The following is a 12,935-nucleotide window of genomic DNA, read 5'->3' on the forward strand; positions in this document are numbered from 1 at the left end:
AATCTTGGAACAAATCTAGAGAAAATGACAAAATTTGAAAGGTCCAACTAACACTCTCTCATTTTTTTTAATTTACGAAAGAGACCCCTGGATATATTAGAAACATAGCCAGAAATATATGGAAATTTACAAAAAGACCCCTAGAAATATAGGAAATCACAATAAGAGCCTTGTAAATATGGGAATTAAACCTTTGAAAACATAAGAATTCACAATTAGACCCCTAGAATTTGGGAATTCACAATTAAATCCCTGTTAATATTTGAATTCTTAATAAACCTCCTAGAGATAGTCGAATTTACAAAATGACTCCTTGGAAGGAAAAAACAAAATTTGAGGGGCTAATGTGTTATTTCAGGTTACTAGAAGAGTTTATAAGGCAAAAAAGAGAAATCATAGGACTTAAAGGTTCAGGTTGGGTTGGGTTGATGAGTTCATCGGTTCAATTTTCCCTGTTCTTGTAGGTTTAGAAAGAGGAGAAACTAAGGCGGAAAGGATGAGTTGCAGGGACCTTGCGATGATGCTGGAATTGTGAGCGATGACAGATGGATATGTGATGGTAGTTTCAGGTCTAGCGAAGGCTGTAAAAAGTGGATTGGTAGGTCAATTTGTAAGAAGAAGAAGGTGAATTGCAGGTACGGTTGTTGGTAGGAAAAAGTTGCAGGTGGTGGAGGTTGAAGAAGTTGCAGGAGGTTGAAGCCTGAAGGAGCTACAGGTGGCAGAAGTTCTGGTTTCTTGCAAGTTTGAACATGGTGCTGGTAAGAAGTGTGGTCGGGGACGGTGATTGTGGAGTAGCAACAGCGGCAGCGATGAAGTGGCAGCGGCAACAACAGTGAGGCAACGTTAACGTGAGGGAAAAGAGAGACACTTGATTCCTTTGGTTCCCTCTCTCTTCCCTATTCAAAATCAGGCTCTGATACCATGTTGGAATTTGGAGAAATTATTGCTCAAAAGGTATTCTTCATTCATATGACCCAATGGGGGTATTTATAGTTATAATTTAATTAAATCCTAATTTGAGTAGGATAAGGAAATACAAAGCAAATAGAATAGAAAAACCAATCCTAGATATTAGGAAACCTAGTCTAACACAAAATATGAAACCAATATAAAGAATATATGAAAACAAAAGATATAACTAAAAGAGGAGTCTACTCCACTTAGGAAACCTCAATCATAGTTCCAACAGTTAGAAACCAAGCTTTTATGAATAAAATCAGTGCTGAAAACAAAGGAGAAGAACAAGGGAGAAGAAGAGGAAGAAGATGGAAGAACCACAGCAAAGGCCTGCAATTCTAGCAAGAGCTATTAGAATCATAGGCTTCCTTTATTTATACATTTCAGGTGTCAAGGATACAACTTCATAGACAAGAAACTAGTCCTCTAAAAAGGAAAGAAAAAGGTACAACTTGTGGATGGAAACTTCTATTCTTCTAACTCCTAAACTCTATCCAAAATAGAAACTACAAAAAATGAAAGTTTTGAAAATAATAATAATGGAAAAATAGAAACTATGCACTCTAACTCTCCCAAACCTTGTACACCAAGCTTCTTACACAAAAAATAGAAAGTAATGCTACACACCATAAAAGGAAACTACTACCAAAGCAAGCTTGCACACCAAGGCGCTGCCTTGGAGCTTGTGTACTAAACTTGCATAGCTCTTCAACAAAGATATTTCTCCATTAGTAGAATAAAAGTTTACTTGTAGATATGTGTATTAAAACTGTTGGATTCTATTAGGAGCATAGTTGTCAAGGCGGGTTTCTAAGGCCTGAGGCGACCATCGCCTCAGGCAAATTACATAAGGCAAGCGCCTCAGAGCTGAGGAGTCTCTGAGTCGTCGCCTCAGACGACTCAGACGCCGTATTGCACTAGGCGATCGCCTTATTGGGTTTAAAATTTGTAAATTATTTGATTCCAAATCAAATGTGAAATTTAATTTGAAATGTAGATTCTGATTGGAAAGAATCTAATGGGTGAGTTGTTATATATAGGTGTTACATATTATTACATATTATCATTTGTAACATTAAATTAATTTAAAAAAAAAAAAGAAGGAAAAACGAGATTATTGATTGAAATCGATCGATCGAAACTCAACTCTCAACCCTAACTTCTCGCTCTCTCTCTGAGTTTCTCTCTTGCTCTCTGCTACTCCCTCTGCAACTCTCTTCATCTCCAACTCTGACAGCGACCACCGGCGACACCAGTGACACCGGCAACAACTAGCGTCATCACCGGCGACAGCCAGCGTCACCGGCGACAGCATTTGAAGGATTTGGACTCTTGGACTCGTGCGAAAACACTCAAACAGGGTCTGTTTCTTCTTCTTTCTTCTGCAACTCCACCGTATCTCAGATTCTCAGCCTTCTTCTTTCTTCTGCAACTCCTCCGGCAGTTGCAGGCTTGCAGCGGTCACTCTGGTCTCCATCTCAGGCGACGGTAAGTCGCCGAATACTTTTTTTTCTTTTTCTTTTTCTTACTTCTGGTCACTCTACTCTTACTTCTGCTTCTTCTTTTTTCTTTTTTCCCCCCCCCTCATAGGCTCATACGAAGGCCACTGTAGTTGCAGCGATCAAATTGCAACGGTGTCGGTCACCATCTCAGGCGACGGTATGTCGCCGAAATTTATTTTTTTCCCCTGCGATTGGTAGATTGTTACAACTTGCTTTTTTTATTTTTTATTTTTGGTTTGTTGTTGCATACTACTTAGTGTATGATTGATTGACTATATTATCACTGATTCACTGTATGTTGCTTTTTTTTCTTCTTCTTTTTCCTATGATTTGCTCCCAAGCATGAATTTTTCAGAAGCTTGGTTGATGCACCATGTGCAAACCATTTGTTTTCAGCATCAAACAGTTGAGAATTTGAGATTGATGCTTTGTTTCCATCAGCTTTGCTTCGATCAGTAAACCTTCTTCTTTACAGGCTCCCCTGGTTCACCCTTGCATGATTGCTTCTGCTTTACCTGAAACCCAAAACAAAAACACAAATTAATTTCCAGATTAATTCATACCAACATTTCGAAAACATTTATAATTTGATGATCACAATAGAAACTAACCTCTGCAACAGGCTCCCCTGGTTCACTCAATATCCTGTATTCTGAATTTCTGATTTGCTTGTGATGGATCCTTCTATTAACAACTGCATCGGCTGATCAGCTTCATCACCATGTACTATAATTTTTTTAGTCATCATCTTCATCTTATATTTTCTGATTTTTCAGAATAGAAGCTTGGTATCATTATCAATTTCATTATTTGTTTTGCTCATGCATCTATGTGTTTACTATTTAGTATTTAGTTACATTTTATCGTATCTTGATTCTTGTTAATGATAGTATGATACTTGAAATTTATTTAGGACCTACTATGTGTTGTTTTTAGTATGTTGGATGACTTGAGGTAGGCTAAATGGCTAATATTAGTTTTTTTATTATATATAAGATATGTTTATAATGAATTAGTGTATGAGATGTACACTAAAACGCCTCGACTGCCTCAAAAGTGCCTCGGAGGGCGCCTCATCGACTCATCGCCCCAACTAGCTAAAACCGCCTCGCATCGCCTCGTCGCCGTGACAACTATAATTAGGAGTTCAATTAGAGTTTGTATAGGAGTTAAATTAGAGTTTGTATTCATGTAAAATTATATTCCTTGTAATAGTGTACTTTCCACTTAATTATAAATAAGGGCTTGAGAACATTGATCCATAAGCCATTCTACTACAATTGTTTCTTTCAACATGGTATCAGAGCCTAAGTTCGATTAGGGAAGAGAGAAAAAAAAAAAGAGAAGCAAAAATCTCTCTCTCTCTCTCTCTCTCTCTGTTGAAGACCTACCGCCTTCTGTTCCAAACCCATCTTAATTCCCTGAGTTTTTTTCAAAAGCCCCATCGCAACCCATCGGCCTTCTTTTCTTTGTTCTTTTTTGGCAGTTCTGTCTTTTTTTCTCTCTGTTCTTCAGTTCTGCTGCACTACATAGGTTCGATTAGGGAAGACCAAGAAAAAAAAAGGAAAGAAGAAGAACAAGAATGGACTCGTAGACTGCTTCTTGTTGCTTCCTATTGTTTCACAGACTGCTTCTTGGTGCTTCTTTTGATTAGAAGAGAAATCACATCGCAACTGCTGCTTCCTGCTCCTGCAACACCACCGTTGCAATTAGGAAAGAAAGAGCAGAATACCAAGTTACCAACAGCGTTTTTTTACCCATCGATCGTCTGATTTTTTTTGAATCGCAAAATAACGTCATTGATTCTCTTCTCAAACACTTTTTCAAGGACCTATTTGTAATTTCAGATTTTCTAGGGACTTATTTGTAATTAAAGAAAGAAAGAAAGAAAGAAAGAAAAAAAGAAAGAAAGAAAGAAAGAAAGAGAAAAAGAAAAAGAGGGAGAAGGAAGAAGAAGAGAGGAACATGGTGTTCCTCATATATATTTTTTGAATTGTGGTTTGGCTATTGCATTCTGCAACGTTTCAGTTATTTCTGAAAGGGTGAAAGACTGAAGAACTGCAGACAATTTTTTCAACATGGCAACTACCGATGGTATTACTGGCTCCCATGGGCTCGAACATTATCCCACTCTTCATCCTATTTCGGTAAAATTTGATGGGACAAATTATTTAATCTGGTCTCGATTTGCTTTCCTGACTATTGCTGGAAGAGGACTAGTTGGACACATTACGGGCACCGCTATCAAACCTACTACCGCAGGTGTTTTACAGGATAAATGAATATCAAATGACTCTTTTATTATGTCATTCCTTTTGAATTCCATGAATCCAAATATTGCCTGGAGTTATCTATTACTTGATACTGCAGCCCAAATCTGGGAGGCTACTACTGAAACCTATGGACAGTTGGGGAATGATGCAAAGGTTTATGAGCTACGAAAGAAGCTTCATGAGACTACCCAAAAGGAACTGACTGTGGCCCAATATTATGCTGAGTTGCGATCTCTTTGGTAGGAGTTGGATCATTATGGGGATTATCATCCCACTAAGCCAGATGATGTGACTACTTATAGGAAGCACATTGATAAGATTCGGGTATATGACTTCTTAGCAGGTTTGAATGTGGAATACGATCATATCAGAGTGCAAGTCTTAAGTCGTTCTCCCTTTCCTACACTAGAAGTCTTATGCTCTTGTTCAGTGTGAGGAAAGTCGTCGATTAGCCATGCTTCATACTCCTATTATTGAGAAATCAGTTTTACAGTTTGTTTGCACTAAATCTGATCCGGCTAAGGAGATTGTTAAGTGTGAGCACTGTCTAAACCATATCATACCGAGGCAAATTGTTGGAAACTACATGGGAAGCCTGCTGATTTTGAGCAAAAACGAGCACAAAGAAAGGGAAAACCAAAGGCTAATCTTTCTGAGACTACTTCCACCACACCCTCTGCAGACATTGGTTTTTCACAGGAGTTCGCTACTCTGCGATGTATTCTGCAGTCTTTTATTGCCGGTACAGCCTTGACCACTGCTTCCTCTACTACCCATACCAACTCCTACCTTGCTTCTCCAGGTAAAACTTTTACAGGCTTTCAAGCTTCTTCAGTTTCTACTCCTTGGATCATTGATATAAGAGCCACAGATCATATGACAGGTTTATCCTCTTTCTTACAATATTCTCCAACTTCTGAAAATGATAAAGTTTGAATTGCTGATGGCTCCTATTCTTCCATTGCTGGAAAAGGGACCATTCAGCATTCTCTATAGCTTTCTTTGTCTAAAGTTTTACATGTTCCCTCTTTCTCTACTAACTTGCTCTCTATCAGTAGTCTTACATATGACTTGAATTGTAAAGTGATTTTTTCCCCATCTTACTGTGTCTTCCAGGATCTGGTCACAGGGAAGGAGATTGGACTTGGTAAACTAGACTATGGACTTTATTTGCTCGAGCCGATTGGAGAATCTGCGTCTGCTTTGATTACATCTTTTAATCCGGTCCATTCGGTAATATCAGACCTTCATCAATGGCACCGTAGGCTAGGTCACCCCCTCTAGGAACTCTTAAGAAAATATTTCTTGATTTGGTTTCTTCTTGTAATGAGGATAATTTTTTTGTGAAGCCTGCATTTTTGCGAAGCAGACTTGTTCTACTTATTTACCTTCTCTTCATAATAGAAAACCTATTCCTTTTGTACTAATTCATACTGATGTGTGGGGTCCCTGCCGACGTGTGTCTATTACTGGCCATAGGTACTTTGTTACTTTTATTGATTGTCATTCTCGTTCTACATGGATTTATCTTTTAAAACAAAAAAATGAGGTTTTCCGATGTTTTCGTGATTTTCATAATATGATTAAAACTCAGTTCAATGCCACTGTGAAGATCCTTCGTAGTGACAATGGCACATAATATATTGATGGTGAATTTTAAAGATATCTCTCTGACTCTAGCATAATACATCAGACCAGTTGCGTTGATACGGCTGCCCAAAATGGGTTGCCGAAAGGAAGAATCGGCATCTCTTAGAGATAGCCCGTTCCATTATGATTGCTATGAATGTACCTGACCAATACTGGAGTGATGCTATACTCACTGCTTCTTACCTTATGAATAGGATGCCCAGTAGGATACTTGGTTTTATGTCCTAATGACCAATATTGGAGTGATGCTATACTCACTGCTTCTTACCTTATGAATAGGATGCCCAGTTTGGATACTTGGTTTTATGTCCTAATGAGATTCTTCAGGGAGCCTTTTCTTTTGTTATTCCCTCAAAGATTTTTGGATGCGTGTGTTATGCCAGAATCACAGCCCACCAAAGTAAGTTGGCTCCCCGCGGCCTACACTGCATATTTTTGGGGTATTCTGCTACTTAGAAAGGGTACAAATGTTATCATCCTCCTTCTAGGAAAACCATTGTATCTATGGATGTAATTTTTCATGAGTTTTGCCTTTACTATACACCTCTCCAGGGGGAGAGTCTTAGAGGAGAGGTGTTCTTTCCGACTCTAGATCTTCCTATCACACACCAACACAACTTAAGAGTCCCAGAAGAGTTTCTTGACCAGGGGGAGACTTCGGATAGTATACTTGAGGACTCTAATCCTCCCCCTTCGATTTCTGAACCATGTGAAGAACCTAACCAGGGGGAGACCACTCCTGTGAGACACACTGTTGGGGTCTTTCAAAACCAGATTGACCAGAATAAGGAGGTACAAACTTATCAGAGGAAGAAATACAACCGGCTAAAGCAGGTCGAGAAAGGTGATACGTTACCACTTCAGTCTCCTGCTCTAGAATCAGATTCTACTGTTCCCCTTAAGGTATCTTCTTCTGATCTTTCTATTGCTGTTAGAAAAGGGGTCAGATTTTGTACTCAACATCCCATAGCTATATATGTTTCTTATAACTCTTTGTCTGACTCCTACCGTGCTTTTATATCCTCTTTGTCATCTATATCTGTTCCTAAAAATTGGCAGGAAGCCTATGCTAGTAAGAGATGGAAGGCAGCTAGTTATGGTAGAGGAAATGCAGGCAATGAAGAAAAATGACACTTGGGAGCTGGTTACACTTCCTCCAGGAAAAAAACCAGTGGGCTGCAAATGGGTATTTGTGGTTAAACAAAATATGGATGGATTAGTCAACAAGTTGAAAGCTAGACTAGTTGCAAAGGGGTTTACCCAGACCTATGGAATTGATTATCAGGAGACCTTTGCCCCTGTTGCAAAACTAAACACTGTTAGAGTTCTGTTGTCTGTAGCTATGAACAAAGACTGGAACTTGCACCGACTAGACGTAAAGAATACGTTCTTATATGGGGAGTTAGCATAAGAGGTCTATATGGAAATCCCACATGGTTTCTCCGATGACAATACTGCAGGGAAAGTTTGTCGGCTGAAGAGGTCAATTTATGGGTTAAAACAGTCTCCTGGATGCTGGTTTGGACACCTCCTGAAGGCAATCACTTATATTGGGTACAAGCAAAGCAATGCTAATCATACACTATTTGTCAAGAAGTCAGGTATTAACATCACACTTCTCATTGTCTATGTAGACGATATTGTCATCACAAGGAATGATGGTGAAGAAATTCAAAAGTTGAAGGACTTTCTTGGCAGAGAGTTTGAAATTAAAGATGTAGGGATGTTACAGTATTTCTTAAGGATTGAGGTGGCTCGATCAAAGAAAGGTATATTCCTATCCCAAAGAAAGTATGTCCTAGATCTATTATCAGAAGTGGGAATGTTAGGGTGTAAAGCAGTTGATACCCCTATTGAAGCTGGAGTTAAACTTAAAGAAAAAGAGGGAGAACCAGCGAAGAAAGGAAGATACCAAAGGTTGGTAGGGAAGCTTATTTGCTTGTCTCACACCAGGCCAGACATCGCTTATGCTGTAGGTATAGTAAGCCAATTCATGCATAATCCATATTTAGCTCATATGAAGGTTGTTATCAAAATACTACAGTATTTGAAGGGAACTCTTAGAAAATGAATACTTTTGTCACCCACTGATAATCTAAAAGTAGAAGCATACACTGATGCAGACTGGGCTGATCTCCAGACAGGAAGTCAATTTCAGGTTATTGTACCTTTGTTGGAGGTAACTAGTTACTTGGAGAAATAAGAAACAGAATGTGGTAGCTTTATCTAGTACCGAAGCTGAATATAGAGCTATGGTTCGTGGAGTTTGTGAGCTACTATGGTTGAAAGGCTTGCTGCAAGATATTGGAGTCCAAGTTCCAAACCCTATGATGTTATATTGTGACAACAAGGCTGCTATTAGTATTGTTAATAATCCGGTGCAACATGATCGATCTAAGCATATTGAAATTGATGAGTTTTTTGTCAAAGGAAAGTTGGAACAAGGTCTTATCTGCATGCCTTTTGTGAGATTTGGAGACCAAATAGCAGATGTTTTCACTAAGGGTTTGAAAGAAAGAGATTTCCTTCCTATCGTAGGCAAGTTGGGCATGATTAATATTTATGCCTCAACTTGAGGGGGAGTGTTGGATTCTATTAGGAGTTCAATTAGAGTTTGTATAGGAGTTAAATTAGAGTTTGTATTCATGTAAAATTATATTCCTTGTAATAGTGTACTTTCCACTTAATTATAAATAGAGGGCTTGAGATCATTGATCCATAAGCCATTCTATCACAATTGTTTCTTTCAACAAAAACAATTAGGTCTATAGCAACTTTAGATGGTTAGCTATGATGAGAATGAGAAGATAAAGAAGAGGGGAGGAGCAAAAGACGAAGGAGAGAAAGAGGGAGTGTGTGTTTTAAATTATCAAGTTAACCCTTCAAAAATAAAAATTAGGGTCAGGATTAAGGTCAATCAAGGCCAACTTTAAACCCTAACAAGGTTTGGTAGCATTTGGGTTTCAAATTTCAGTCCCTAGGGTTGGGTTAGGGTTCAAGCCTGGCTTGATCCAACCCGGTCCATTGAACACCCCTGTAGATGATGACTGAGAGAATTGTTGTTTTTGAGGCTTGACAGTTAGTGTTATATTATTAATTCCTAAGTTATTTTGGCAAGACGATGGAGACTTCTTGTTGCAGTTTTACATGCAGATGCCTTCAAATGGTTACTATTGTAGGACACACTTTCTAGTATTGGATGTGGTTTGATCTCTATTTTCATAATATTTCTTCAAGATCACCATCAAGAAAGGCATTTCGGGACAAAAAGAACAAAGTATAAGTGCATGAAGGTAGTGGGGGACACAGTTCTGTAACCAAGAACCTTAGTAGAAAGTCCATCGAGTAAAAAAATAGGTGAGGAATTAGCACACTTTGTAAATGAAGAAAGCAAACTAGACTCACTAGTCATATGGGAAGAAGCATTGGAATCAAGAATCAATGAGGGTGGAAGTAGACATAGTATGGTTAGAATTACCTGCATAGGCCATGGTTGCAATGGAAGAGGAGGCTGAATTGGCTTCAAGTTGCTGTAGACGCTTAAGAATCATGCTATAGTTATCACGAGAAACACTGAGTAGATGGACCTCTAGTTATAGATTTAGTAGGATTGGTGGTGGATATGGTGTTTAAATCTTGTGCTGGCAAACTCATGAGCCAATCAGGTTTGCCATGTTTGGCTAACAAGTATCAGCAGTGTGGTTGGATTTCCCACAGAAAGTGCAATGGCAAGAGGACTTATCTTGTTGCTCTCCACCACACTCAATGTTCCCATGACCACGTCCTCAGGTCTATCCACAACCTGTAATAGGGGGTTTTCCATGTTATAGTCAAAATGTTTGGATTATCCTTAATAGACTGATAATCTGGTTGAATCTGGATAGGAATTTTGCAACATGAAATTCAACCCTTTATTCCTTTAATTTCTCAAAATCAATAGTGATATATTGATATACCTAGAGTTCCTCAAGATGACCTTTATAGGTACTTAAGTAGCCATCAAGAGTTCTGTCAGCTTGAGAAAACTGAAAAATCTTCTCATACAATTCACAAGTATGAGAGAAGTTCCTAGCATGAGAGTAACTTTCATGAAGATCATCCCATACTCCTTTTGCCAAGGTGAGGGAACATACATTTGCAGCAATAGAAGGCTCAACGGTGTTCCACAGCCAAATCTTAATAGTGGAATTATCTTACATCCGCTCATCATGTGTAGCAATAGTCCTTAATATCACGTGTGGGAGGGTCTTCCTTAAGATATTGAGTTTACCCTCAGCATGTATATAAGCTTCAACATCTGGGGCCCATAATAAAAAATTGGAAACACCATTAAGCTTAGTGGTAGTTGTTTGGACTTGTAAAATATTAGCTGGAGGTCTTGATTCAGTCATAGGATCAATAGTCAGACTCACAGCAGTAGACCAAGTAACCAAACAAGGCACAACAACACTGTAACTCACTAACAGTAGTAGCAGCAGTTAAAACACCAGCAGCACTATTGCAGCAGAAGCAATGGTCAAACTAATTTATCAAAGCGGGCCAGAACTTCAGAACCAATTAAAGTTCTTTATGTATGAATAGCAATATATAGAAATAGTGCAGAACCAACATTGTAGTTTGCCCACAAAAGAGCAATACGTCACTCATAGGGACTGTACTAGCAGGAATCAACAGAGAACTAGAAGCAGATCTTGACTCTCCATCCAATCAGTGAAAGAAGGTAGAAAAGTGATTACCTCAATAGCATATTTGATGCCTCAGAATCAAGGAAAATATATTCTCTGTAACTGTCCATTGAAAGTCTGATCAGAAAAAAGAAACTTGCCATGCAGGCCCCTTTTCTGGTGGAAACAAAAGAAGAGGTGCAGTCTTCAATCAGTCTGTAATATTCCATTGCAGGAACAAGATCTACTAATCATCAGAGTAAAAAAAGGTAATCTTTTTAAATCATGATGGTCTGAACTGCAATTGCAAGAACTGAGACAGGATCAGGTATATGGTTCTGATGCCATGTAGCTGTTCCTGCAAGTTGCAACTGTAAAGACCAAAACAACCAGACTGTAGGAAGGAAGAAGAAGAGAGAAGAAGGAGAAGACGAATGGAAGAAAAGGAGGGAGAGAACTCCCATGAGAGACTCTTTCTTATGGTGCTTTATTTATAAAATAGAAGGCAAACTCAGTTTAAGAAAGCTTTACTAAGCTGAGTTACAACAAAAAGGAAAACAACAATATTACATAGGATCTTCCATATTCAAAAATAGAAACTTTTTCCTAGGAGTATTGTTTGTAACTCAAATAGCAAGAACTAAGTGAAAATGGTCAAGATTTCTCAAGATATCTTGAGTTCTTGACCTTGTGCATAATATACTCGTCAACAATAACCATGTCTGTCAATTTCTATAGGTGAATGGACTTGGATGAATTTCGAAAAGGTTTCTGTATCTACTTCAAAATGTACTAATGGATGATTCACCCATTATCAATTAAGAGAAATGAGGAATGAACAAATAAGCCTTTTTTGGGTACGTTACTATATATCCCATCCTTGCAATCTGAGATTATTCTTCATCCAAGTTTAAGGTTTGAGAATGTGACTGGTAAAAGACAGCAGTTCATTAAATGTGGATATTGCTAAAGCCATACCTTATGCTTGACTATGTCAAAGACATCAAAACAGAGTATTAGGTGACCTACAAGGACTTCATAAAAGTAGGGGACTTATATCTAATATATATTGTTTCTAACACTAACCAGTCATCTTTTAGTCTATCTGATAGAAGTTGGAACCTTGAATACTAAAAAATAAGTTGAGAAAGCTATGTTCAGGAATGATTAGAGAAATGAGTGGGGTAAAACTATGCTTTACCATGTCAAAGACATCGAAACAGATTATTAGGTGACCTACTAGGACTTCATAAAGGTAGGGGACTTATATCTAATATATATTGTTTCTAACACTAACTTGTCGTCATTTTGTCTATCTGATAGAGCTGGAACCTTGGATAAAGCCATACCTGATGCATGACCAGTTATTTGGATGAAATTATTGCTTTCCCAAAACAACAGTGTTGTATTTTTGACTGAGGTTACGCAATCTGTTGAAGGGAGGTTGAAATTTTTAAGTGCATGTCCATGTATAACATCAGTATCCAAGATAATGCTCTGGTTTATGATTTTTTTCTAAAAAAAGATTTACTGTTAATATCTAGAAACCATATTCCATCACTTGCTAAGCTAGAGATGATTCAGTGTGCAAATAGAGTTGGTGTTCATTTGCCTCATTTAAATTCGGTAGGATCAATGACTACATATGGTTGTTATTTTTTGTAAAGAAAATTCTATTGACCACAAATTTTTTTTTTTTTAATTATAGATAAATATATTCAAAGCCTTGAATTTATTTCTTGTGGTTTCGTGCTAATGTTTTATCATGGTTTCATAGGAGACAAACTTGTGGGAGAGGTTAGTAGACTTGTAGTGGCTGAAGCTTGCATACAGGCACTTGATATAGAATCTACAAAAAACCAAATATATGAAATTAACTCAGTTCAGGT

At 38.0% G+C, this 12,935-nt stretch overlaps 1 protein-coding gene across 1 annotated transcript in view; it reads left to right on the plus strand.

The window, feature by feature from the left end:
• LOC149007562 (NAD(P)-binding Rossmann-fold superfamily protein) overlaps nucleotides 1-12,935 on the plus strand; it is a 48,488-nt gene that overhangs the window by 20,776 nt on the left and 14,777 nt on the right. Inside the window, exon 8 of the mRNA XM_089165670.1 lies at nucleotides 12,824-12,933. Coding sequence (XP_089021796.1) covers nucleotides 12,824-12,933 — 110 coding nt within the window. The remainder of the gene's footprint in view (nucleotides 1-12,823; nucleotides 12,934-12,935) is intronic.

The sequence above is a fragment of the Hakea prostrata genome, chromosome 8 (genome assembly GCF_041222555.1).
Source record: "Hakea prostrata isolate BN-2017 chromosome 8, UWA_Hpros_2, whole genome shotgun sequence".
NCBI lineage: Eukaryota > Viridiplantae > Streptophyta > Magnoliopsida > Proteales > Proteaceae > Hakea > Hakea prostrata.